Source organism: Pogona vitticeps, chromosome 6 (assembly GCF_051106095.1).
Source record: "Pogona vitticeps strain Pit_001003342236 chromosome 6, PviZW2.1, whole genome shotgun sequence".
Taxonomy (NCBI): Eukaryota; Metazoa; Chordata; class Lepidosauria; order Squamata; family Agamidae; genus Pogona; species Pogona vitticeps.
In genome coordinates, this window is record NC_135788.1 from 8,357,501 (window position 1) to 8,384,983 (window position 27,483).

Genomic DNA, 27,483 nt, shown 5'->3' on the forward strand with positions numbered 1-27,483 from the left:
TGGAAATGTGATTTTGTTTGGTTTTTTTTTTTTTGCAAGCTACTTGATTTGAAATCAGCATAAAAGTATGGAAATTGGACTTATTATCTTCACAACCCGAATTAGAAGTCCCACTGGGTGGATTCCCAGCATCCTGGTGGGGCATTATGGGTGACCGGTAAGCGCCTGTGTCTTGTATGTTGCATAGTAGCAGGCAACACGGCGAGGGCCACATGAAATGGTCCGGCGGGCCAGATTCGGCCCATGGGCCTTGAGTTTGAAACATGTGGTATAGCCTTCAACTATTTATAACAGCCACTGCCACACAAGCATAATATCAGTGTTAAGAGCTAGACCAGATTTTCAGATATGGGTCAAGCTGCAGCTCTTGGATAGATCAGAATGGATGCTAGCATTAATTGATGAAGTCAACTCTAATCAAGTCTTAGCAGAGAACAGTCTGTCTCCAGTTTACATCAATTCTGTGTTTATAATCTCTGATGTTGACAACTATTCCTCTGTTCCCTGGTCCTCCAGTGAGGTTTATTTGCTTTGATTTCACAGGGACAGTGAATCCGGGTTTCTGCCTGAACTTTACAGAAATTATCCAAGATGCCAAACCTTATCTCCCAAAATAGGTTCAGCACCTCCTCCTCCTTTAAACTCCTCTAAATATCAGACTAAATCCTGGAGCAGATTCACCCATACCCACCCACCACTTCTCAAAATCAAAGTCATCATCTTCCATGGGGCCATTAGTTCTATCCACCCTACATCATAATAACTCAAAATTTAGAAATTAGCTATTGTCTATTGTAGGTATTATTAGCTGTTACACCATTGCACCATGAGGTGTTGCCTATTCTTTGTGCCAAATTAGGTAGTCTTGACTATGGTTTGGCTCAGTGGATATCATTCCATGCCCCATCTGGTTTCCAACTCTCAGAATGCCCTTGTTGAATTCCACTGTCTTTATCCAACACCCTGGTTAGGACAGAGAAGATGTACACCATGACATCAGGAATGATTAAAGCAGAGGTGAACAAAGGGTGACCCTGGACCACATGAAACCTTTCAGGGCTGGTTTGGACCTACCAGTCCAACAGACTGCCTTGGCCAGCCTGGCAAAACTTGGATTTTCCCCTCCAAAAAAAAGATGTATGTGTGTGTGAGCTGACACACCCAAAGGGCTCCAGAAAAATCTCTCTCCCCCTCTCTCTCTCGTATATTTCATAGCTGTGTTTAACACGAAAACAACCCATTTTTTTTTTCAAAACCAAAAGTACATTTTTGGCCACTTTCTTTTTTTGGATTTTCGCTTTTTTTCACTGGTCTTTGCAATTCGCAGAGGATCCAAATTGACTTCCAGGCTTGCTGAAGTAGTTTGTCTTCCCTTCAAAGCTGAAGGATTTTAGATTGTGCATCCATCGTCAACAACTTTACAGCAAATGTAAGCATCGAGTAATATTGCAAAACCGCATGCTTCCAGCTACTTTGGATCACTGGAAAGAGAGACGCTTCAGATAACAATTTGTCCTGCTTTTTTAACTTATTCTTGCTGATCGGGTTTTATGAGAAAGAGGGAGAAATATTGAAGCTGCTGGATTTCCAGTGTAAGATTGTGCTCTCATTTCTGCTTTGAAACGCTGAGCGTGAAGCTGTAAAATGTAGCCATTGTGACTTACCCTGCAGCTGAATTCTGACGCTGAACATTGCTGAGAATCACAAAATTAATCTCCATCTTATTATTTTGCTGGATAATCAGATCATCTGTGTTCCTGGAGCCCTCCTTCCTCTGTATGCATAGCAAAGCCCTTTTCTTGAACACAAGACTTTTCTCCAGCGATGCAGCACATTAATCCCAATATGAACAACAACTTCTTATGCATATTTTATGGCAAACAAATGAACTCATAAAATTTTTATGGACTGTGCACACTGTGAAATGCTATTGTGTTATAATTTAGGGATGGCTTTGACCCATGTATTCCACTTGAATAGGATAATGCTGCAGAATTTGTCAGCCCTGCAACGGGGGGGGGGGGGGACTCATTCATTATCTAGTCATTTACTCCTTTCTTAGCTCTAAGGGCCTGAAACGGCACACTCTGTGCTCCAGACATTAAAAATGTAATACCAGGCAAAGTTCTTACTACCACATAGAATGGGAGATTCAAACTGAGGTCAAGCAGAAAAAAACATTCCTTCTAAACATTAAGAAAAGTTGCCATCATACAGTAGGTTGAGAATGGATTTAGTTGGTGAGGCTAGTGAACCCACCCCATGTTTTAGTCTAGATCTGAGGTCACTGGCAGGGGATTATCCATGCAGTTCCTGATGAGCTGTTGAGGGATGAAATGGGATCCTTGTTTGCCTATGCAATATTTTGAAAAGTTACGTTTTAAAAGTAATTTGTTCCCATTATTCAGTATAATGTTTAGGAAGTCAATCTATCGTCGTCCCTCCTTACAAAAAATAAATGTATTGCCCGGTGGGGTGCTGTTGGAATACATCTAGAAACAGCATGATTATCTGAGGGTGGGAGAACTCATTCAGTCATTTCAACAATGCTTACAGAGGGAGTGCTACTATATTACTGCTTCAGCTGTAGGGGAAGAAGGACATGTTAAGTGCTTGAGCATCAAACTTCAAAAGGCTTAAAACAAACCGTTCCTGCTTGTTTGAATCTGTTTTCGTGGTTTGCCTCCAGAAGACGTTTAAGCTCATGGACAAACTGGGAGATGCCTTCAAAACAAACATTTCCTTCCGGTACAAATCTTTTTCGGTTTTGCTCTTGAAATTCAGGGGGTGCCGTTTGCTCACAAATTTCCCCGAGTGTCTTCATTTGGAGTGCAGCCCACAAAGGGGTCAAGGGAGTCAGACTGGATTCTAGCCTAGTCTTAGTTGCCTTACCTTACACCATGGAGTAAGATAAGGAAGCAGCAAAGAAGCAGGATTAGCCCAAAGGCGGTATCTCTGAGAGTACAGGAAAAGCAGGCGTCTCCGATCAGCCTGGTTTGGAAGCATGAGGAGAGTTAAAACATCACAATGATGACTTTGTTTCAACCCGTTGAGGCTTCAGGCAGGGGCGGATGGACTTCCTCTAGGGCACTCATCTAGACAGAAAGAACTGGTGCTGCATAAGCCACAGCAGGACTGGTGGCCACCTGGTTCAGTAGACATTTCAGGCTTAAGACCTGTGTGTGTGTTCCAGTTTTATTGCAACCTAGATTGGCAGATGGCCCCAGGTACAGAACAAGAAGAATGCAAACATAAAGCCCAGATCCTATTGTGGAGAACCACATGCATGAAGGCAAGACACCAGAAATGGGCATTAAGGAGACAGGCCAGACAATACCTCCCGCATTTCTGCCCGTTCACAATCCTCTAAGGGATCAGGAGGACTCCAGCCTAGGCCTGTACCTGGCCTTTTCTATGTGAAACACCGGCCGCATGTTTTTTCCTTGCTTTCCCCTACCTTCCTCTTCTTTCCTTGCCTCCGTGATTTCCCCTCCTGCAAAGCAGGAGACAAAGGCTAGGTTGACTTTTTGTCTGCCTCCCTAGTGCTAAATTCATAGTAACAAGACTGTCAACTGTCTGCCACGGAGTGTAAGCCATTTTGACCAGAACTGTGTCAATCCAGAGTTCTGACCAACGTGGGCATGAATTAAATATTAAACAACAGCAGGAACAGGTAGAAGGAAAAGTGGCTTGTGTTCGAGTGACTTGGGTACAGCTTTGGCGCTGTGCATTTTTAATGGTTATGGATTATCCATTTTGCCCTTTCCGACGGTCATTGAAGGGTGAAGTACCCTTTGCTTCAGGTATGGGCCAATTTGCAAGGCCTGTGGGAGGTACCATTTCCACAAAATTGTGGGTGCATTTTTTTAAAATGTGAAAAGCCAAATACTGTATCTGCATAATGGAAAACTAGTTACAAAAATCCTTTATTAGTCCATGGTAGAAGCCTGCTTTAAAATGCTTATGTTAGGAGAAAGTATGTAAAACTGCATTCGGAAAATGTAAGAATTTCCATGCAAGAATTTTTTTTTTTTTTTTAAAAAGGAAGAAAGTCTGGCAACCTGATAAAACAAAGGATCAGTTGGAATGCAGGTAGAGATTGAGAAAAATGCCATCAAATCAAGATTGAGAATTAGAAGTTGTGCAGCAGAGTCAGGACTCACTGTCAGGTTTTTGTTTGTTTGTTTGTTTGTTTGTTTTTTGAGTGGCAGGGATTCTGACATCATCCACTACCCCCCCCCATCCAGGATCCCCTTTTCCCTCTCAGCTTTCTCTGAAAACCTTCTGGTCACTGTGGCTGGAATGAATTTCCCTTCACGTTGATATATTGTTTTGAGCCATCTCAGTTTTGGGCTGGGGAAGGCTTGGTCTAGAACGGACAATAAACGTCCATTAGCCTTACGAAACACCTGCTCCTGATGGAGATGAAAACAGCTAGAACAAGTGTGTTGATACGGATGGGAAAAAAAGCTGCCTGCTTATTTGGACTACTGTGTGTTATGGTGATTTTCCAACAGCTCCACTGTAGGAGATAGTTTGGAGGAATCAAAATGGCAGCCAATCCTAGCCAGACCTGATGAGGCGGACTTCCTTGTGTACCTCTCGCACTCATGACACGAGGTGGGGCTTGTTTTGTGCATACCTAGTGGACAGTACTGCCCTCTAGTGTCTGCTTCAGGTATTGCCCAGATAAAGCAGTGCCCCCTTCCGGCTGAGCCATATCTGGAAAACAAAGCATTCTGGTGTCCCTTTATTGTGTCCCTAAAAGGCGGTGGTGAGACCCAAATACCCTTCTTTGTTTTTCAGGGAGTACTATATAACCATGGTGAAGTGGGCGACAAGTACCAAAGTTGCAGTAAACTGGCTGAACAGGGCACAGAATTTTTCTATCCTGACACTCTGTGATGCCACGACAGGCGTCTGCACCAAGGTATCTGTTTTGATTTATCTACAAAACCTGTTATTTTAAAGAAAGGTGCCCAGAGTAGATGATAACCTACATTAAAATAGATTTAAAATTTAGTCGCCAAAATCCCTATTGCATTATCTTCATTGCTGGCATGTTGCAAACAGCTTTTAGAGCCACACATGGGGCTTAAAACCTCACCCGTTTATAACACATTAGTGGCTCAAGGGAGGTGTTAGCCAGCCCTAATTTTGGATGAGGACTGGGCGCGTGATAGCTCAGTGGTTTAGGTCTTGGACTGCGGAGCCGGAGGTTGGGTGTTTGATTCCCCATTGGGTCTCCTTGACAGAACTGGATCCCTTCCAGCTCTGTAGTTCTATGATGATGATAATGATATGGATTCTGCGTATGAATTTTGTACAGTTGTTGTTCTTGTTTTCCTAAATATGGTAACTGAAAAATAACCCCTTCACTGCTTGGTTCGGCTACTGATCAAAGATTCCAAATACTGTAGGATCATGTGTATAGAAGCGATCTGTGCCGTGGCTGCCTGGCCCCACGATGCTATTCCTGGCCGGATCTCAGGCTTCAAGGCACAAAACATATCCACAAGCCTGAAGCCTGCCTCCCACTGACACAGATCTCCCCCCCCCCATACTATAAACCCAGCCACCTGTTTAACTGGGAGCGAAAAGGAGGACAAAGTGAATGTCATTCACACGGCCTTTTCATAAGCATGCTTGGATGAGTTCCTCTGTGCTTGCTCATCCGCTGTTGAAATGGAGTCAAACAGCTTTCTGCCCTGATGGACAGAGTAGAATAGATGTAAACTGCAATATAGTATTTTAATTATGTTGCTTCATTTCAGAAACATGAAGACGAGAGCACAGCCTGGCTGCACCGACAGGTAATCGCGGTGCTTCCTTCTGGATCAATTTTGCATTCTTCTTTCCTTTCCTCCTCCCCCCCTTTTTCCTCTCCCTTCTTACTTTCAAAAGTGTAATAGTGCAGAACCGCAAAGATACAGGCTTGCATGCTGCAAAGCTAATATCTGAGTGGAGATTCAGAGTGACCTGCCTCTTCTTAGGAAACTCTCCTTTCTGGAGAAGGTCTGTCTTGGATAGCCAGTGCTGAGTGGACAGAAGGAGCTGGGTTAAACTGGACACTGGATGACTGGTGATAGAACTAGCTTTGGAAACCAAGGGTTCTTGGGGATTCGTAATAAACCATATCCTGGATATGCCCTTCAAAGCAAATCTAGGTCAGGGGTGAGCAATATGTGGCTTCCAGACGTTGCTGGCCTTCATTTCTCTGACTCCATCAAGCAACGGGATTTCAGCCATTTTTTTTATACCTAGTTGGTTAGCATGCATTGTTACTTGATTTCAGAGACTTAAAAGAGTTTTCTAGCACTGTATAAACTAACACACCATGTTTGGCATAAGCATTTGTCCATACTTTTCTGAGCCCAGTTCAAATGCCTGGTTTCGTCCTCTGTATTTGAACTCCATCTCCCATTACAAACATGCCTGTATCACAAAATCAGCATTTGAGGTTTTCCTCAGTATTTTCTCCAAGAGGGAGAAGAAGCAAAGAACGGTAAGGAGAGGGATTGTCCAGTTATAGCTCTTCAGCTTTAGAACTCTCTCTCCCTAGCCTGACCCACTAGGGCCCAGCCCTATCATCTTTCCAGGACTCCTCTACATCTGATAGGGGTGGTCTTGCATCCGGTGAACTGGGCGCCAATTGTGGAAGCTCATTCCAAAGCTGCTGGATAGCTCAGTGGCTTAGGTCTGTGGCTGCAGAGCTGGACATTGGGAGTTCAATTCCCCACTGGGCCTCCTTGGCAGGGGCTGGACTTTATGATCTCAAGGGTCCCTTCTGGCTCTGCAGTTTAAAGGCTATTATTACTGTTAAATAATACTCATTCTTAAGCGGCCGTAACACTCTTGGTTTTGCTGCAACAAAATACTGCGGCTACCTGCCCAGATTCTGCTTCAGATTATTTTTCCTCCAGCTTTTTCCACTTCTGTTCTCCCCCCTTCCCCCGTCATCCATTACTAGTTTGTTCACAATCAGAGACGCAATAGTGTGATATTAATCACTACAATGTTTAGTGGCATTCAGCACAACTCCATAAATGAATACAAACTGCTTTCTTAAGAAAGTCTGTGGGCGTTGCACTTAGAGATGCAATGGCAGGACTCTTCATTTGACTACGTAGGGGTTATTAATTGGGGTTATTTCCTTTCTTTTAAAATTCACTTTGTTGTCCTTATTGGTTGACCCACAGAGTCTGCTGCCTGAAGCCATTGCCCCACCCTACCATAAAACTAGGGCCAGACCTGCCAGTGAAAATGGCTGCCCATACACAAACTTAGCTTCTCCCTTTTCCACACTGTCTCGATTGACAGCTGTTGGTGGGGGACTCAGTTCTCTGCGATTGTGTCTCATCCCCGCTCAGACTGGTAGCTCCTGATGTACAGCTAAATTGTGTAGGAAGAAATTGTTTACACAGGACAAGAGAAATTCATCAGAATACGCCACATCCCAACCCTTGAACAATGAGGTAGTCAGGAAAAGAAGGAGGTGCATATGATTGCCATAAGGATGTAGTAGGGCGGCTGGTCTCTGTGAGGCTTCTCCATGTCCCCCAACCTCTGTAGACAGAACCCATGAGATCTGGCACCTGATGTACTTACTGTACATCTAATATGGGCCTGTGGTGTGGACCATGAAGGTCAATATCATTGCATGCAACATGTTTGACATGATGAGAGGACCATGAGTCACTGATGCTTGCTTCCGTGACCCACTGTCTGCAGAGTCAACCCATTGGTTTTGATGCTCAGGAAGAAGGAAGTTGGAAGCAGATACGTTGGCATGAGCAAGACTTTGATCACTCAGGAATGTTTTTGCACAAGAAACAGACAAAAAAGCAAGCTCTATAACTTGTTGCAAGCTGAGAAAAGGCACCTGAGGGGGGGGACATGATTAAGACATATAAAATTATGCAGGGGATGGATGAAGTGGATAGAGGGAAGCTCTTTTCCCTCTCACGCAAAACCAGAACCAGGGGGACATCCACTCCAATTGAGTGTTGGGAGAGTAAGAACAGACCAAAGAAAATATTTCTTTACCCAGTGTGTTGTTAGTCTGTGGAACTCCTTGCCACAGGATGTTGTGATGGCATCTGGCCTAGATGCCTTTAAAAGGGGATTGGATAGATTTCTGGAGGAAAAGTCCATCGCAGGTGACAAGCCATGATGGGGATGTATAATCTCCAGGCTTAAAAGGATGGTACCTCAAAATGCCAGATGCAAGGGAAAGGGTATCAGGAGACAGGTATCGAGTTTTCTCGTGAGCTCCTAGAGGCATCCAGTGGGGCTACTGTGGGATACAGGAAGCTGGACTAGATGGGCCCTTGGCCTGATCCAGCAGGGCTCTTCTTAGGTTCTTATGATTTTTAATAGGAGTGTATCTCTGTGTGTGAAATTAATTTTGCTAGGTAAGTAGCAAAATGGGGAGCCTGCAGGACAAAGCTTGAAAAGTTGCTTTAAAGTAGAATTGATATAATGATGTGTTGAAAAGTGCTATAGCTCAGTGGTAGTCGATTGATGCTCTGGGACCCATGTCACATAATCATACGGCTTTAGCATGCCACTGGATTTATTCTTCTTAAAAGCAAGTTTTCAGGATTCTGGAATATCAGAAGGTATGTGAACATAAATAAAGGACACTGCTTCTATATTCTTTCTGCATCCATTCTGGAATTCCATCCACCCACTCTTCCTGGCTGTTTATTTAACAATATTAACTAGAGGGGGGGGGGGAAACATGGTTATCTATGGGTGTAAAGTGGAGGCTGAGAATTCTGATTTTGTGGAACCACTGAATCCACTCCAGGTTTCATTATGGACCTTATACGAGCCAGACACACACACACGTATGAAGAAGGAATAAAACTGCCCCTGCTCTGCATAATATTCGTGCTTCTCCCTCCTGCTTCTTACCATAATTCGTAATCCCCACCCACACATTCACTTTAGCTAAGCCCCAGTGCATTTTCTGATGAAGAATTCTGTTACTTTAGAATGTTGAAAATTTATCCTCTCTCCTGCTATGCTTTCTGCTGCTTTGTGGCATCACGGTGTGTAACTGATCCTCTCAGATATTATTTAATATGCAGCGCAGTTAATCTTCATGCGCACATGCACTCTGCTAACTGAATGTTTCATTTATCGCGAGTCTTGGAGAGGGAAGGGGATATGAAATGAAGGCTTGTTGTCACTGTAAGAATAAAATGGGAGAAAGGAGGGACGTATCTATTGTCTAGAGTTTCTCAGACAGAAGGCAGGACATAAATGCAATCAACTCAAAAAAAAATACATCAAGTATTGTAGGAAAGTACCACCTTGGCCAATTTTTTATTTTGCCTGATGATGGGAAATTAAAATGACTGGCTCATCTTTAACAATATCTCTGGGTTCTGTTAGATAATGCAATTCGAGCCGAGTCATTTTCAGTAAAGGTGAGAAAATGAGAATCATTAGGAGACCTAGTGCACCGTGACACTGTGAATTATGGGAACGCCAGCGCAGAGTGATCATGATGAAGTCAATACAATGAAGATCCACCTTAGACTGCCAGGGTGGAGTAGAAGCATAAAGACAAACTAGAAGGGACCTTTCATGGGGAAGGAAGGTGAGGCAGAAAGGGTCTTTTAGAGCAGTGGTCCCCAGCCTTTTTCGGTCTGTGGACCATTTTGGGGGGTGTGCACCATGCACGGACCGGTTGGGGGTGGGGCATCCCGTGCTCACCGGTGGGCATGTCACACTTGCAGGTGGATGTGTTACCTTCATGCAAACCCTTCCCCGGGACATGGAGCTACTTCCGGTGGGGGCAGCAGGAGAGACAGCAATAGCTGAAGCCAGAAGAGGGGAGAGAGATGGAGTAACTTTGCAGACAGGCCAGCTGGGCGCACGGAGGAAGCACTGCTTCCGGGAGGCAAGAGTTGCAGAGTAGCTCCATGTCCAGCTTCTTGCAGATGAAGGAGGACACAGGCGGGCAAGGGCGGGGGAGAGAGCGGCTGCTTGTTAGCGAGCTGCTCCCTGGAGAGGGAAAGTGGGAACGAGCAAAGAAGCAAAGCCGTGCATCAGGGCGCTTCTTGGGCTGGCTGCCCCACAGCGGCTTCCCCGCAGGGAAGGGGCGCTGCTCTCCTGCAAGGGGCACTGGGGGAAGGGTTAGCATGAAGGCCACACGCCCACCAGCAAGTGCGATATGCCCCCCTTGCCGGGGGTGGCAGAGATGTATGTCCGTGGCCCAGTTCCAGCAAACCCACGGACCGACACCGGGCCGTGGACTGGGGGTTGATGATCCCTGTTTTAGAGGATGAAAATAATCTGAATTTCTCCATGTCAGTTGTTGCCATAATTCATAACACTCACTGCACATTTGTTAAGCCACTCTGCAGTTTCTGATGAAGAACTGTGTTACTTTAGAACATTGAAAATGGAGAAGGAAGGTGCGGCAGAAAGGGTCTTTTTTCCTGCAAAGGAAAAAGTTCGGGAAATGGAATGAGTTCACTGAATTGGCACGTCTATGAGTTTGTTTACTCTTCACCTGGGCATTCTTCTGTGCCTATGTCTGTTTTGCTTTTGGTAGATGATGTACCTTTTTGGGAACTTCCCCTTGTGGGCCTGCACTGGTCATCTATTCAGTTTTGCCTCTGTAGAGTATAACTACCTGGTTTGTTTTGTGTTTAGCAGGAGAGGAAGGTGAAATATCCCTGCCACATCCCAATTGTATCAGAAGGAATGCAAAAATGACGGAGGCCAAAGTCCTCTTGCATAGATATGCAAAACATTTACTAGCAAAGTGCTGTAAACTAAGAAATATACCTAGACATTATCTGTTGCATGCCACGTCCCATGACTCTTACGCTCCAGATCGTGCCGACAGAGATTGCTTAACTTACAGCAGTTTGCCGCTAAAAGGTACCCCTTTTGCATAACTGCACAACAAGATTTTGGCTAAAGCTAATTTTTGAGCTTCAGAGACAAAAGCAAACAAGATGTTAAAAATGTTGCAATTCACTGCACTGGGTGTGGCAGCAACATAACAATTTTCTAAATTGTGAGTCTCCTTGAACCACCAGTGAAACGTTTCATCACCATGGCCTCAAGGAAAGGGGGAACCAATATGCCATTGAATCGCTAGAATTTCTTGACAGTTTACAACATGCTTGTGCTAAGTTATCTAATTATCTAAAATAATGACAGTGACTATCTGATGTGCTTAGAGAAGTTGCCTTTTTTTGAATGACAGTTTCCAGAATCCCCTCTTGATCATGCTCTCTAGGCGATATGGGAGCTATAGTCCAAAAGGTAGCTTTTCCAGTTCTCGGTAGGACATATCTAGGACTCTCACTTTCTTGGCTGAAATCCTGTTGCTTAGCATAGTAAGTTGCACTAGAGTAGACTCATTGAGTCTGTGGATATTTGGTGAATCAACTCTTCCATATGTCCCATTGATTCAAATAAGCCTACTCTAGTTGCAACCTACTTTAGTGTAGTAAGTCACAACTAGAGTAGGTCCATTGATTCAATTAAAGTGAGTCCTTAGGCAATTAAAGAAAGTCAGACTGCAGAATGAGATAATGGGGACAGCTCCCAGTTGCATCAAATAAACTGCTGCTCTAGCGCTGTGCTAGAACAGCTCTCAAAAAGGCGGGATGGGTAGTTCTTACTTAAACATGTGTGGTAACCAGAAAATAGGGGGAAACCAAACCACCCCAAAAGCAAACTGAATAGCGAGTTATGTGCTCATCTGATTGCCCCCGTAGTTAAGCATGAGGTTGTTGATGTCTGCATCAAGGCACTCAAAATTCCCATGGTTTTGTACAAGAAAGAAGCGTAAAAAGAAAAAAATAACCATGTTTGATTCACTTGTGACCACTTTGCAGATAGCTTCTGGCACAAAAAGAACCATGCAGCTATAAAGGCTTTCAATAAAAGTCTGTATTATAGTTGCCTTCCAAATGTTGCTCTGTAGATCTATCGTTGTCTTGATTTGGAAGAAAAAGCAACCATGTGAAAGGATGCTCTCCTTAAAGAGAAGAAAGCTGCAGTGACCTAGATCTCCACAGGGCTCCTTTTGTTGTCATGTCAAAGTAACACAAAGTTTAAAAAAAAAAGAGAGACGGAACTTCACTTATTAATGAACAGTAATAGAAGTCTTCAAAACGTCAGTGCTTGGTGACTCAAAGGATCAATGGCTTCAGTTTGTAGCTTTTAGGCAACTGCCTCAAAATTTATGGAGAGACGGCCATGTTCCCTTCCCGGTTCTCTAATAGAGTCAAGAAATGAGAATGTTGTAGCTTGAGGCTAGAGGGACAGGATGTGCAGTCAAAGCAAGAAAGGAAACTACAGTATGTGGGGAAAAAGCAGGTTCTGCAATTGGGGGTGGGGATGGTTTCAGAGTTTATAAAGGAGAGTGACTAGTCAAGAAGGAGTGTCTATGAAGAGCTCAGAAAAGGAAAAGAACTAGTAAATTTGCTGCTTGGACCAAGGCTGGCCCAATCATTGGGCAGATAGAAGTGGCTCCCTCAGGTGATAAACACTTGGAGGAGGCAACCTGTCCTTTACGTGGTGAGATAGCTTGCTTTGCTCTGCTGCTATGAGGGGTACATCCTACTTCCGGTGTTAAAACCCAATTCAGCTACCACTTCAGTTTGCATAGTGAACCTCATCATTTTGCTCACTTGTGGTGTCAACGGTTCAATCTTTGCAGAATGAAGAACCTGTCTTTTCCAGAGATGGCAGGAAGTTCTTCTTTGTCCGAGCCATTCCGCAGGGAGGGCGAGGCGAGTTCTACCATATTGCCATGTCTTCGTCACAGGTGAGCCCTCTCTTTAGTTAGTTGCTAAATTCATCCAGTATGTAGATAAGAAACAAGGAGACACACAGGTCATTTTGATCCCAGGTTGCACCTTGCTCATGGCACCACAAGGACTCCAGGGGAACACATATGTCTTTAAGACAAAGGGTTTTGAAGCCCACAGTGTGTGTGTGTTTTTTTTTTCAGGCAGTCTTGTAGTTGCCATTGTTGATGGAAGCTGGCAGTGCTGGGGAAAAAGGGGGGAGGTTAAGTGCAAATTGGGGATTATGGAAAGACTGATTGATGGATAATGAAAAGTAAATGCTTACGGAAAAGGATGGTTGGATTGATCAACTGCTGCAGCCCCACGGAGGAGGAGATTTTATTGGATGCAAGAAGCTGAAATAGTGGTGAGGAAGGACTTAAGGAGTTGGGGTGTAGAGTTATTTTCTTCTTGAACCGTGGTTCCCATCCTTAGATTTTCAGATTTTTTCTTGGGCTGCAATTCCCAGAAGCCCTTGCCAGCATAGCTCATGGTGAAGGCTTCTGGGAGATGCAGAGCAAGAATGTCTGGAAATCCAAGGTTGGGAACTGCTGTTCTAGAAGAACCATAGTGTTTTGCAACCTTTTGTTCTTTCTTGTCCTGGTCTCAGAAAGCGATGATGCAGATGCAGTCAGAGTGCTTGGGATCAGAGAAGGCAGACAGTGCACAAATTTGAGTGCAATCTGTTGGTTGACCTCCAGCCAGTCACAGTCTTACACTCTAACTTACCTCACGTGGTTGATGTTGAGAATAAAAAGAGGAACCACATGGGCCCTTTTGTACTTGTTTGGCTCAAACATGAGGTAGAAACGCTCTCAGGCCATCAGTCAGTGTGTGTGTTCAAGTCAGAAGCCATTTATCTCTTAGTCATTGAGTGGCAATGCATAAGCACTTGCGTTCAGTTTGCATTTTGCTACTAAACAATCTGATGCACACTTTCCAAACCAATACCCCAAATCAGAAACTATGAGCACACTTCTTCTTTTTTTTTGCAAGAAAAGAAAAATAGTTTGTGTGTGTCTGCATTTTTCCCAATATTAAAAAAGCTTACAAATGTGTACACTGGCAGGAAGTTCACACCAATGTGGACGATGATGATGATGATCAGTTTTGCAATGCAGTTCTTCCAATCAAAAATGCATACAGAAATACATAATGCATACAGAAATACATACATATAAAATGCCTACCATTTATGAAATTCCATTCAGAATGGAATGAGAAAAGTGCATGAAAAACAATGAAGTTGTCATATGTTGGGAAAAGTTTGTAATGTATTAGTGAAAATGGCATCAAATGCATTAAATTTGAGAGATCTGCTTGTGCTGTACACAACTGAATGCAGTACAGTTAAAAAAAACCCGCATGAAAGCTGATGCTTAATTTTTATGATGTGAAAAAATAGAGAGAAATCAAAACTGATTGCCCATTACTGTTCACAAACAGTGTCTGAAACATTAGGAGAGATTGTTCTGAAGAAGATAAAGCAGATCTGTACTGATCCTCTGGACATCTTGTTTTTTTTTAAATATAAAATAAAATAAAATCCAACTTTTCCTTCCTTTTCTTGGCAGCCTAATATCAGTAATGATAACTTACAGACCATCACATCGGGTGACTGGGATGTGACCAAGATTTTGGGATACGATGAAAAACAGCATAAAATGTAAGTAACTTTCCATCTTTTAGAAGATCCATGGTGCCGACTCTAGAGTGGGATTCACACGGCAGTTGATTTGGTAGATCGACTTTGCTTGAAGCGAACAACACAATTTAAGGCAAAAAAAAACCCCACAAGATTCACAGAGCACTTATATAGGCCATTTGATAATGCTGTGGATCATGGCAAAGAATATTGTCCTTAAATACTGAAACTTATTTGTTTGATGCTGTTTAGTATTTGTTTTCTTGCTATTTTAGCTTTAAATATTGTATTTTAATTGATGTAAGCTGTCTCGTGTCCTTTTTAAGGAGAAAGGCAGAGTAAAAATATTTTGAATAAATAAATAAAAGAAAAATCCTTCAACTATATATTTTTTTACAATGAAACTACCGGAACTGGCCACGAGAGGGAGCCAGAGACCATGCTATGATGTATAACATTCACTATTATAATAGTGTTCTGTATACAGCAGGACCCCCATATCCATGTGATCAGTATCCATGTATCCACGGTTTTACTTCTCCATAGTCTGAAAATATAAAAAATGTTAAAAGAAAAAAAAATCCAGAAAAGAAACTATTTCACATGTATTACCAGGACCGACCACTAGAGGAAGCCATAGACCTATTAGTGAATAATACATTGCATGCTTACTGGTGCCCTATAGTGGCCAGTTCTGGTAATGCATGAGAAAATAATGTTTTCTGTTTTTTCTGTTTTACCATGCATATACGGTGTTTCCTATTATATGTGACTTTCAGTATCTGTGAGGGTTTGGAATCAATCTCCAGCAGATATGGGGGTCCAAATGTAATCCACATTTTTCAGCATCTGTGAGGGGGCTTACATTATTACATTAAGGTGCCTAACATTATTAAAAGACAGTACCTAAATTTTGAGTTATAGTATTTTGAGGGGGGAGGTGTCAGTTCTTTTAGTTTATTCAGTCATTTGAGTGATGAGTAAGAGGGTTGTTTCTGTGTTCAAAAGCTATTTTTGAGCAATTTCTGGTTTAACATGGTTCTTATGAATGACTGTTTTTTTCTAATCAGCTAACATAAATTAAATATCAAACCTAAACCACAGTCATATTTTTCATGTATTTTATTTTAGCTATTTCCTCAGTACAGAAGAGCTGGCAAGGACAAGACACCTGTTCAGGTATGATTTATTTCAAGTGAGAGGACAATTTATTTATTTCCCAAAATGAGAGAGACTATTTCCAGTTATTCTCGCACCTGAGCAGATTCATTGTAAAGTAAGCCCAAAGCAAACACAGTACCTGTGCATTCTATCTGGTATCCACATGTTTTCCTTTTATATTTGGAGAAGATGCATGTATATCATGTTTTATAAAGATTTTCAAAATAGAAAGCAGCTGTCATTCCAGCTCTCCCCTTCTTGCCTTTAGGGATGTTCTATAGAGTCACCACAACCAGGATATTTTAGAGAAACCGATCTAACCTAAAGTTTCATGCCATTTTTGCAGTAACCTAAGTTTATCATTCCCTGTTGGAAAGAATTTGGGAGGGTCTCATTGCCCAGGAATAAGGAGATTGCCGGATGCTGCAATGAAGACCAGGCTGGGTTGTCACAAAAGGGTGACTACTGGATCTTTTGTATCCCAAGAAGAACAACAGCAAAGGACCTCACAGGACACATTAATAAATGCAAAATGAATATACTGTATTTTTCCATGTATAAGACTATACTTTTGTCGAAAATCTTTAGATTAAAAATTGAGGGTCTTATACACAGAAGTAAGCTGAGGAGAGTACAAAAACAAGTGGAGGGGAAACCAGGGATCAAAGTGATCCTGCGGGGCTTTGATCCCTGCTTTCTCCTCCACTTGCTAAGCCTTAGCAAAAGGGAAGCAGGGATCAATGCGCTGCAGGATGGCTTTGATCCTTGCTTTACCCTCTGCTTACTAAGTCCTATGGGGCTTAGCAAGTGTAGGGGGAAAGGATCAAAGCAATCCCATGGCTGTATAATGGGGAAAGGGATTTAAATGATCATACAGTCACATGATTGCTTTGAACCCTTTCCCCCTCCTTTTGCTAAGCCCCACAAGGCTTAGTACGAAGGGAGAAAGCAGGCATCAAAGCAATCCTGCAGTGCTTTGGTCCCTTTTCCCCTACACTTGCTAAGCCCCACTTAGATTTCTTAATTTTGGGTTAGAAAACTGGGGGGTGTCTTATACATGGGGGCATCTTATACATGGAAAAATACGGTACTTTATTACCTATTGATTACAATTCTAAATAAAGGTGTTTCATACATTTAGCACATTCACACCACATACATACTCACCAAAGGGAGAATAATTCTTTATTTGCATTGTCCAAGTTCCAAAGGAAGTAGTTTGTTCCAAAAGCCTTTTGGTCTCAGCAGACAAATTATGGTTGCCTAGACCCTCTTTTTATAGTCTTTTTAGGCAGGTTGCTAGCTGGACATGCACATTAGATGTTTCTTTGTTTCCCCCTAGATATATGGTCCTTATCACTTATTGTGAAGTATGGAATGCTTAATGTGTCTTCCATCACTTAATGGACAGATGTGGAATGTGCTTGCTCAAGAGGATCCTTGTACCAGAGTCTTCTCAACCCCCCAAGTTTGCTCCACTCCCTCAGCAACAAATGTGTTCTGTCAGCTTACTGAAAGCATAGTTCAAAAAGTTCACATTTCAATAGTTGAATTTCTTACTATGAGGGCTTATAGCTGGAAATACAAAGTCCCATAGTTTCTCTGGGTTTTGTTGGTCTCCGTCTTTGTGTCCTAACTCTCTCTCTCTCTCTGGTCTTTCACCTGATCCAGGCCAAACATGCACACACCTTACAGGGTGGCAGTGGATTGATCCTCCCAGGAGTGGCCCAGGGTCTGAGGAGGGTCATGGGGCTTATTTTAACCTGAAATGGTTAGAGGAGGTGTCCTCCTCTCAACCTACAAGCCACCTGTGGATTCTCCCAAGCAAAGAAGCATCACCGTGAAGGCCACCTGTAATGTCCAGATAAATAAATAAAGGAGCCTCCCCCCCTGCCCTGTATTGGAAAGGGGACTTGCCTTTCCAATACAAAAATAAATAAGCAAGCAAATTGTTTCAAGGCACCTTTACTTCTTTGTACTTTAAGCCTGTGTTCTTCCTCCATCCCTTTCTTTTTGTTTTTCAGTGCCAGCACGAAAGGGAACTATAACAGGCGCTGCCTCTCTTGTGATATGAATAACAGCTGCAACTACTTCAGTGCCTCCTTCAGTCACAACATGGCCTATTTCATCCTGACCTGTGAAGGTAGGCTTTTTTGCACAGTGGCTAATGCAGTTTTGAATGTCTGGTAAAACTCCTTTTTCTTACTCCGTAGAAGCACAGAGACTTACAGAGGAGGATAGCTACAAGTTCTCCAGAGTCCACTCCTTTCTTATTAACTGGCATTTAAAGTTTCAGTAATTCACTCCAAGACATTTGTAGGAGGAAAAAATAAAAGAACATTTTACTTACAGTTGCTTGAAATCACAGACATGTGTGCTGCTTTCTTTCCTGCACACATACTTAGCAACCAGCTGAACAGATCAACAGCAAACAAAGCAACTGCCTCCAACTGAGGAAAGAAATAGAAAAGAAACACTTATCAGAGAGGCGAGGTTCTCTTTGAATTCAAAGACTGGGCGGAATGACTGGTTGATGCTGGATAGACAATCACCCCAGTCCAGAAAAATCCCTCCCAGTCTCACAGACTACAGATAGCATGCAAGGTTGCAAACAAAACTCCAACTGTTTCGAAGAACTTTAAAACATACCTGGCTTGAAAACCTCAAATGAACAGGGCTGTTACCCACTCTGAGGTTAATGGAAATTCAGGAGTGACTTATTACCAATTGTTTCTCCTTTTCCTTCCCCTTTCCTAAGCTGTTATAGAGGTGGCAGAAAGCATCTCCCCATCACACTAAGCTGTATTTTCTAGTCACAAACCCAAGCCCATCCTATGAAACTTAATAGAAAAAAAATGAATTCTTGCTGCAGAATGCAGCATTATGGATTCCACCGGCAGCCACAGGTCATAGTTCTTTACAGTGTTTTCTGCAAGTTTCATATAGTCTCATTTTATACCACTGGAAATGTGTCTTTAGAACAAGCTTTTTTTGAACCTAGAGAATAAGGCATGTACGTTGTTCACAGAAGTGTTTTCCTGTTTTCAACAAAGCGGAGCAAAAACTGTATAGCTGTCCTCAGCTTTTTCTAACAAAAGCATACAAGACCTCTCTATAAGCAGAAGTATATGAGTTTTCATGCTATAATTTTGGTTATGTACATTAGCTCCCCAGTAGTGAATGGGTTTTGTGAGCGTCTGATTGAGGAAATATCCGGTACTGTCCTTGGGGACTCTAGCTGGTCATACCTGAGGCATTGCTTTACCAACCATGTCCAGAATCCTCTTGAGTTTTGTGCACCATAATCTCAAAATTGCACAACTGTTGTGTGTGGTTGTTCCTCTGTTACACATATTCACACACTCAGTTGTACACTTGGTTAAAGGCCTGGATACATGACAAATGCCCCCCAAAAGGGTAGAATGTCTGGCACAGATTCCTTTATATACTCTGTTGCTGATTTTCTATATAGTGTTATTTTACATTTCTGAAATGAAAAACAAAAGCCCAGGCAACCCAACGCTCTTCAGGTGTCTTCTCCCTATCAGACTGAACACATATAATATCAGCACAGAATCTTATAGTTCTCTTTGAATTGGTTTTTCCACTAGATCCAGAGTTACAGGTCCTTAATATTCCTTCAGTGTCTCTCAAAAGTTAAGCAGGTCTCTTGGAATCAGGAAACAATAAACCTAATAAAGAGTCCAGCTGGCACAGAAAGGGAAGGATGCGGCTCATCTTAGAGCTCTAAATCAGGCGGGACAAGAACATCTGCACTTACGCACTCAAGAATAATGAGTTCAGCCAAGGTCTTTCCTCAGGCTGGAAATAAGCCCACACACCTCCCATACCCCCCCCCAAACGTTACTGTGCTCCTACCTATACATTTCCCTAGCTTTATTACTAAAGCCACTACAGGGACTCAGCTGAGATTATCATTTATCCGTCGAGGGGGGAGATCTGATGTGTTTTATTTTATTTTTATTTTTTTTGGAGTTATGGAACTGTTCCGAGTTCTTATCTTTTTTTTTTTTCATTTTCATCTTGCTTTAGCATTACATTAATTATTAAACAAGGAAATCTTGAGTTGAAGTGAGTTGGAGTTTAATATCTGGGGAACCCAAGGTAGTTAGCTAGACAATGTTCTACTGCTTGGTCGGTAGAATGATGCTCTGTATTTATTTTCGCCTCCTAGTTTGTTTATAGCTCACTGTTCCCTCTCGAGGCTTACAACAGTTACTGCGCAGTTACTTGTATCTTGGCACGGATTGATTAAGGTTTTCCTTGGACCTATTTTGAGCTGAGAAACAAATTGTATTATACCCTGATTTGCCCAGCAGCCACTCCTTATTTCCAAATATCACACAGTCGTTAAGTCGTGTCCGACTCTCCGTGCCCCCACGGACCAGAGCACGCCAGACCCTCCTGTCTTCCACTGCCTCCCAGAGTTGGGTCAAATTCATGTTGCTTGCTTCGATGACACTGTCCAACCATCTCATCCTCTGTCTTCCCCTTCTCCTCTTGCCTTCACACTTTCCCAACATCAGGGTCTTTTCCAGGGAGTCTTCTCTTCTCACGAGATGGACAAAGGATTGGAGCCTCAGCTTCAGGATCTGTCCTCCACAAATATTTACGGAAGGAGAAATGCATGTATCGATTGGGAAAGGGACACAAAAGCTTTGGAGGGCTTAGGAAAGCAAGTTCAAGCCCCTTTAAAATTGTATCCCTGTGATTGCCAAGGCCTTCCGCCAACATCTGTCTCTGCTATTGACTCTGGAAAAATGCCACTGATGGGACAGATCGTTTAATTACAGCTGGTGGCTCTGAGAGTCCCTTCGCACCTTTGTTTATTTGTATGGTAATATGGCCTCTATGCCCGAACTGGCGTGCTGTCATGTTGTAAATAATTCATGGCTTAGCAAATAATAAGATCCTGGAAGCTGGATGGTGGGGTGGGGCATACATCTGGGGTGGCCAATTAGCCTACTCCTGCAACCTGCCCCCCAGCCCACAGCTTCTGAGCAAGCACAAAGACACCCCCCTCCCCAATAGGTGCCCTTCTAAACCTTTCATTGTTGCTTAAAAGATTAACTGGCAAAGGCCAGAAGAAGCAGTTTTGCTTGTTGCTTTTTACCTAGCAGGAGTTTAACTTTTAATTTGAAATTACCCACTAAGGCAAAGAGAGTTTTTTTTAATCTCACATACAGAGGAATATATATATAATTCATGCACCTCCCTTTCTCATTCTGCAGTTTTCTCGCTTTGACAGTGTCTGTTTTTCTGTGTTTTGATAAGCTGTGCTGAATAGTGATTTGTCACTCTTAACATTTCTGTGGAAAGGAGAAATCAGGCAGTGTGTTCTGGAAGTACCACCTGCTTTTTCTCCAAAAGCACTTAGCAAAAAAAAAAACAAAAACCCTATGCATTCAGAGTGCTAAATGAGGTGGTTAGTAATTTAGCAATTGCATATCTAGAGAGCGTTACTGTTTCTGAACAATGCTCACCTACTAGTATCTGTAGCACAGTATTATTTTTAAAATGTGCTTGTATGACCCTATGTTCCTGTCTTTTTTCCTGTTGACCTCTTGGGCTAACCATCTTTCTTCACAGGAAGAGCCCTTTGACTTCATGAGGTGTTGCTCTGGGTTTCCACCTTCCTAGGGGTAGGGTTGTGAGCTCAGCAACAGCCCTGATTCAGGGATTGGCTTCCACGAGTCAGTCCAAGGTCATGTTTTAAAGTGCTGGCCCTCCCTTTAAAGGGCTCTACAACCCTCCTGGCAAATAGAAGGGGAGGATATGGAGGCAGTGACTGATTTTACTTTCTTGGGCTCCATGATCACTGTAGATGGTGACAGAAGCCACGAAATTAAAAGACGCCTGCTTCTTGAGAGGAAAGTGATGACAAACCTAGACAGCATCTTAAAAAGCAAAGATATCACCTTACCGATAAAGGTCCGCATAGTCAAAGTATGGTTTTTCCAGTAACGATGTATGGAAGTGAGAGCTGGACCATAAAGAAAGCTGACCGCTGAAGAATTGGTGCTTTTGAATGGTGGTACTGGAGGAGACTCTTGAGAGTCCCCTGGACCACAAAGAGAACAAAACTATCCATTTTGAAGGAAATCAATCCTGAGTGCTCACTGGAAGGACAGATCCTGAAGCTGAGGCTCCAATACTTTGGCCATCTCATGAGAAGAGAGGACTCCCTGGAAAAGACGCTGATGTTAGGAAAGTGTGAAGGCAAGAGGAGAAGGGGGACGACAGAGAACGAGATGGTTGGACAGCTACCAACATAAATTTGACCAAACTCCGGGAGGCAGTGGAAGACAGGAGGGCCTGCCATGCTTTGGTCCATGGGGTCACGAAGAGTCAGACACAACTTAATGACTAAACAACAAAGCAACCCTCAATTGCCAAGGAGACTTTCTTTCTGGTGAAACGGGAGGAGCCTTGCAGCTAGACACGAAGACCTGAGCTGCAGGTCACGTCAACCTAAAAGGCATAATAGGTAGCATAGCCGGCCCTGCCCTTAGGCAGAGTGAGGTGGCTGCCCTCAGGGAGCACAGCATGGCTTTCCGGTCAGGGAAGGCGATTGGTGTTACTGCCAGGGATTGTTACTGCTTGGGGAGTAGAGCCTGCTGGACGTTCTGGCTCATCTTTCCCAGATCATGTGACTGGCCTTTGGAAACTAGGTTTCTGGATCTGGGTGAGGGTGGAACTCTGTTTTCTGTGTCTCAGGTGTCAAAACGTCTTCAACAACAATGGGAGCTGGCTGGGAGGAAGAACCTTTTCTGGCCCCCAAGTTAGATTAATATTATTAAAGACACTGCCTAGAGAATGATAGGGTCACCTGACAATAAGTAACTGATTATATCCATCTTAATTTAATATATATTTCTTTATGCATCAGAAGGATAGAGTGAAGGACAGAAGATAAAGACAAGGTCCAAATGTATGTTGACGATGGTTGTTTTTTTTAAAAAAATAGTTTTTCAGTTTTGCTGTTCATTTTGAGGCCCATGTTTATCTGAGATTAGGAGAATTAAACACTACTCTGCAATTTTGGAGGCCTGTTTCTCCTCCGCGCCGCCAGATGTTGTTGATGCAAAGCATCATCAGTCCCTTGCACTGCATTTAATAGTATCTTCAAATAAGAGGAACAAAATTACTTCTACTTCGCTTTTTCCATAGTCCAGAGATGAAATTTCCTTCTCAGCCCATTCAGTTAGAACGCAAGAAGCAGTCTTATTTGTTAACGAAGAGCCCTCTCATTAACAGGAAATGGAAATCAGAATTACTTAATCAGTCAGAACATTTTTAAAATCAACTCCCTTTGCTATCTGTTATGCTATACTGTACATGAGGAACTTGCCTGAATTCTCTTTAAGAACTCCACAGCCAGATACCTAAACCACCGACTGTCTTGAATGATTAATAATACTTACATAGCTTTTTAATTACAAGATTTACTGTGTGTGACTCACACTGTCTTACCAATCTGTCTGATGAGGAGTTCAGTGTAACAAAAAAAAGTGTGCCCATTTTTATTTCCACCCGGTTGCATGGCATGTATGGAAGATTTCTTAGCTTCTCAGATTTATTCCAGTTAGTACCATTTTAAAAATAATCTGAGAAAATAACTCAACATCCCATTTAAAATAATTGGTGAATGCAGATAACTGCATGTTCTCATCTTGTGAACTTGACACACAACACGGGAGGCTAGATTCCAACTCAGGGTTGTTGTTTTTAATGACACAGACTTGCGACTCTGAGTCACCTGTTCCCTCCTTTTTTTTTCTCCTGGGAAAAAAACACCCTTGTTTTTAATCGGAACTCAGACCCAAAGACTTCTCAACATCCCTGTATCTAACTCACCTTCTCCGGGCTTGTGCTGATTTTCATTTCCTTGGCTGGCTGATCTTCGCCAAGACAACCTTGTTCTGGCTCAAGACGGTTCTGCCCTTTCCAGTCTTTGACTTAAAGATGCACTGCCGGTCTGCCTAAGCTGCTAGTCCAGAGTGCTCCTAAGAGCCATCTCCCACCAGAAGTCTGGTTCTTTATCGCACATTACACCACCAGCAGTTTCTTAACAAAGGTCCGATAATGCTATTACTCTTGTTTAACATCCACAAGTTTAAAGCATCTGCTGATTGAGGCCTCCGGTCTGAACACGGGCACCACCCGCTACTTAGCCGCTTATGTCTTTTTAAGGAGGCCCAGCGGGGAATCGAACTTCCAGCCTCTGGCACCGCAGTCAGAGACCCAAGCCACACAGCTGTCCAGCAGTTCTTTCTCCAAGCCTTTACACCAGAGCAATTAAAGGTGGCATTGGATGGGGAAGAGATACTCTAAATGTATTCTCGAAGGCTTTCATGGCCGGGATCTGATGGTTGTTGTGGGTTTTTCGGGCTCTTTGGCCGTGTTCTGAAGGTGGTTCTTCCTGACGTTTCGCCAGTCTCTGTGGCGAAAGAGACTGAAGGTGCCGGTCACAGAGACTGGCAAAACGTCAGGAAGAACAACCTTCAGAACACGGCCAAAGAGCCCAAAAAACCCACAACAACCACCAGATACGCTAAACTTTGCATGAGATTTCAAATCAGCAACTTAGTAAGGAAAGGGCTCAGCTTTTCAGACCCTTCTGTGAAAAGCAGTGATGGGGGGGGGGGTTCACAGGTTTTAACGAGTTATCTATGGGTTTGTATTTAGAGGCGGATTAGCTATGTTAAGCTGTTGCAGCAAAAACTATGTGGTACCTTAAGGACTTAGAAATTCTGATGATCTGGGCTGCAGTTCTGTCCAATGAAACTTGCTAAGATTTCAGGTGCCGTGAGATTATTTGTTGACTTGGCGAACAATTTTGATGGTGGGTTATTTTTGTTTTTATGCCTATATGTGTTTTATACATTACCTTGAATGGCTTTTTTTTCTGGAGAAGAAAAATGAAAGGGAGGCAAAGAGGGAAAGAGAGCCGGGGGGGGGGGAGAGAATATGGATTTGCACGTGCCGTTATGCTTGTGAAGTGTGTAACACAGTAGCTACGCGCAATGGGGAACACACGTTTTTAATGGTGACTGTTACATAAAAGAGCAATGTGTTCAGTTCAGTTTATCAGATGAGGTAACAACAAAAACAACTCCCCTGCTGAAATTCCATCTGTCCCACAAATTATGAAAGTTACGCACCCTAGTTCCCTCTTGTGTCAGATCATGCCGAGATTGTATAAACTGGATTATTTGGGACAAGCGACCTTCCAGTGACCTTGGGGAGGAGACAACAGGCTAGAATGCGAAACATCTCCATTCTGCTGTTGTGTGAACAAAGCCGCCACCACATGCTACCCAAATGTTCATGTCTCCTGGTGCGTTTCCTGCTAACAGAGTGGAAAAGAGAAAGAGCTCTGAAATGTTTATTTGTGGCAAAGGGTTTCATACTGTTTGTAAGATGTTTAGTCATCAGGCAGCTTCTCTAAATACATTCTTGCATGAATGCATAGAAAAATGAGATGCATGAGCACTAAAATATCACAGATGAAAGCCCATTTGTGTATTTGTAGCACTTTGAGTTGGTGCGGATGTTCACAAAAATGAGGACTGTGTGTGTGTGAGAGAGAGAACGAGATACACACACATTGCCACTGGCAATGGTGCGGCTAAAAAATATTGTAAATAAATAAATAATAAAGAGAAAGAGACAAAGAAAGAGACTGTCAGAGAGTCAGAGATAAGGCACTCAAATATAAGGCAATATATTGGACAGACATATTGGTCAGCAAATTTTAAAAAGCTAGCTCTGCAGTTTGTTTGCTCCATCCTGCTTTCAGCTTTCTTTTTTTTCCCCCATTTTTTTATTTTTTACTTTATATACACATATCCGTACATAGACATATATATACACACATATGCCTAAATTTCTATCTACAAACGATACATCAGCTTTCTGTTTGTTTGGTTTTTTTAAATCTTATTTTTAAAGCACCATTTATAGATTTACTTAAGTGTACTTCTACTGCCCCTCTCTTGTTTGGTAAAACCAGTTTCTAAAACAGTAAAAAACTAATTTGGGCATAAGTGGGTTAGTGACGACACTGACTTCTTGCCAATCAGTGCTGTGCCAAGCTTCCATCTGCTCCAAATGTCCAGAACTACTGGCCCCTCAGTTGGACTGAAGGAACAAAATTGAACATCTAAGCTGCACATGAAATTACTTGGGCATCAGACTTACTAAATAAATGATTTATGGGTATTCTTACATTGACAATAAGGTTTGCTAGTATCTGGAAAAGGACAAATCCTCAATTCCTTGTTACAACAACTTGCCCAAACTACGGAGGGGAGATTATAGGCGCTGCAGTCTAAAACATCAGGAAGGCACCAAAATAGAGACGTCCATGCTGTATATTGAATTGTCCTGCTTTGATATGTGAGGCTTGGCCCCTTTTTATCACAAAAAGACTTTAAATGTTGCTGATGGGAATTCTTAGCTATGTTTACTGGGGAATTAATTTTAAACAAGCAACCAATATATACATTTTTAAATATGTGCTTCTCTTTTTCACTGTGATGTATACGGCTGGAACTCCTTTGTTATAGCAGGCATTGTATTGTACTAAAAGTATCTGAATGAATAGCTTATTTAAATTGTTTTTCCACTAATTAAAATATTGACAAATTAGGCAAAAATATACTGAATGTTCCATTGGGAGAAGTCTGTCTGACTATTGTGTGTGTGTGTGTGTGTGTGTGTGTGTGTTTGTGTGTGTGTGTGTGTGTGTGTGTGTGTGTGTTTGTGTGTGTGTGTGTGTGAACCGAGTGGCTGCTAATTATCCTTGGATAATTTGATGCTTAGATCAGCCTTCTAAGAAATGTTATTTTTAACCTAATTGATATCTTCCTCCTCATTTTCAAGGTCCAAGAGTTCCTATGGTAGCTGTGTACAACATATCTGATAGACAAAGTAAGTAGCTGTCTTGGGGGCGTGAGTGTGCTTTCAATGTCAGATTTCATTGTCTGGGAGAGAAGGATTCTTTTATCATGAGAACATTTAGAGTAGAAACCAAAGGTCTTCCCAACAATAGGTAGGTAGATAGGTAGGTAGATAGGTAGGTAGGTGGGTAGGTAGGTAGGTATCGTAGCAAAGAGTGGCAGTTCCAAAATAGGTCAATGGCCAGCTTTGGCCCTTCTTTACTTAACATGGGGAGGTTGGCTGACGTTGGGAGAAGAATCCACCCATTTCCGTTGTCGAGGCAAGCAGACCTCTTTCCATTAAGATGCTTCCCACAAAATATGTAAACCCCGTTCCTCTGCCCAGAAGTCCATTTGCCTCTGAGTGCATGTTGAATTTCAGATGAGCTGAATTTCTGCACATGATCGCCCCCTTGACCCCAATATACAAAAGATGAGAAGGCAACGCCTGATTTTGCCAGCTTTTTGCAGTGGAAACCAAACCTTTGCAAAAGTTCAACAGGAAACTGCTTCATAGCAAATGTCTTCGGGCAGAGCCAGAAATGGGGATAAATGAAGTTGGAGATAAGTCAGAGGAGATGACAGGGGAGGAAGAGCAAAGCACATCTTCGTCTGTGTGTCCCTATCCAGTGTGTAGGAGAGATACAGTTGGATATGGGCCATTACAAAGCTTTGTTGAATTGCCTCATTTTTGTATCTGATGATATGACATTTGGTTTCTCATGCATTATATGGGACTCTTTGGCCATACTGGAGAAAGGCAGCCATTGTGACGGGCTCTTGTTCGAAAAGTTCTATTTATTTCATAATATGAGGCCACATTAAGGGAGTATTCTGCAGTTATCAGATAAACTGTAAATCCCACCCAATATTACCATGTGCTTAC

At 42.6% G+C, this 27,483-nt stretch overlaps 1 protein-coding gene across 6 annotated transcripts in view; it reads left to right on the forward strand.

Moving 5' to 3' along the window:
* Positions 1–27,483, forward strand: part of DPP6 (dipeptidyl peptidase like 6) — a 490,996-nt gene that overhangs the window by 446,929 nt on the left and 16,584 nt on the right. For all 6 annotated transcript variants that reach the window (XM_020779739.3, XM_020779741.3, XM_078378511.1 and 3 more), the window contains exons 11-17: positions 4,807–4,930; positions 5,775–5,813; positions 12,698–12,805; positions 14,402–14,493; positions 15,604–15,651; positions 17,658–17,776; positions 26,542–26,589. In XM_020779739.3, coding sequence (XP_020635398.2) covers positions 4,807–4,930; positions 5,775–5,813; positions 12,698–12,805; positions 14,402–14,493; positions 15,604–15,651; positions 17,658–17,776; positions 26,542–26,589 — 578 coding nt within the window. The remainder of the gene's footprint in view (positions 1–4,806; positions 4,931–5,774; positions 5,814–12,697; positions 12,806–14,401; positions 14,494–15,603; positions 15,652–17,657; positions 17,777–26,541; positions 26,590–27,483) is intronic.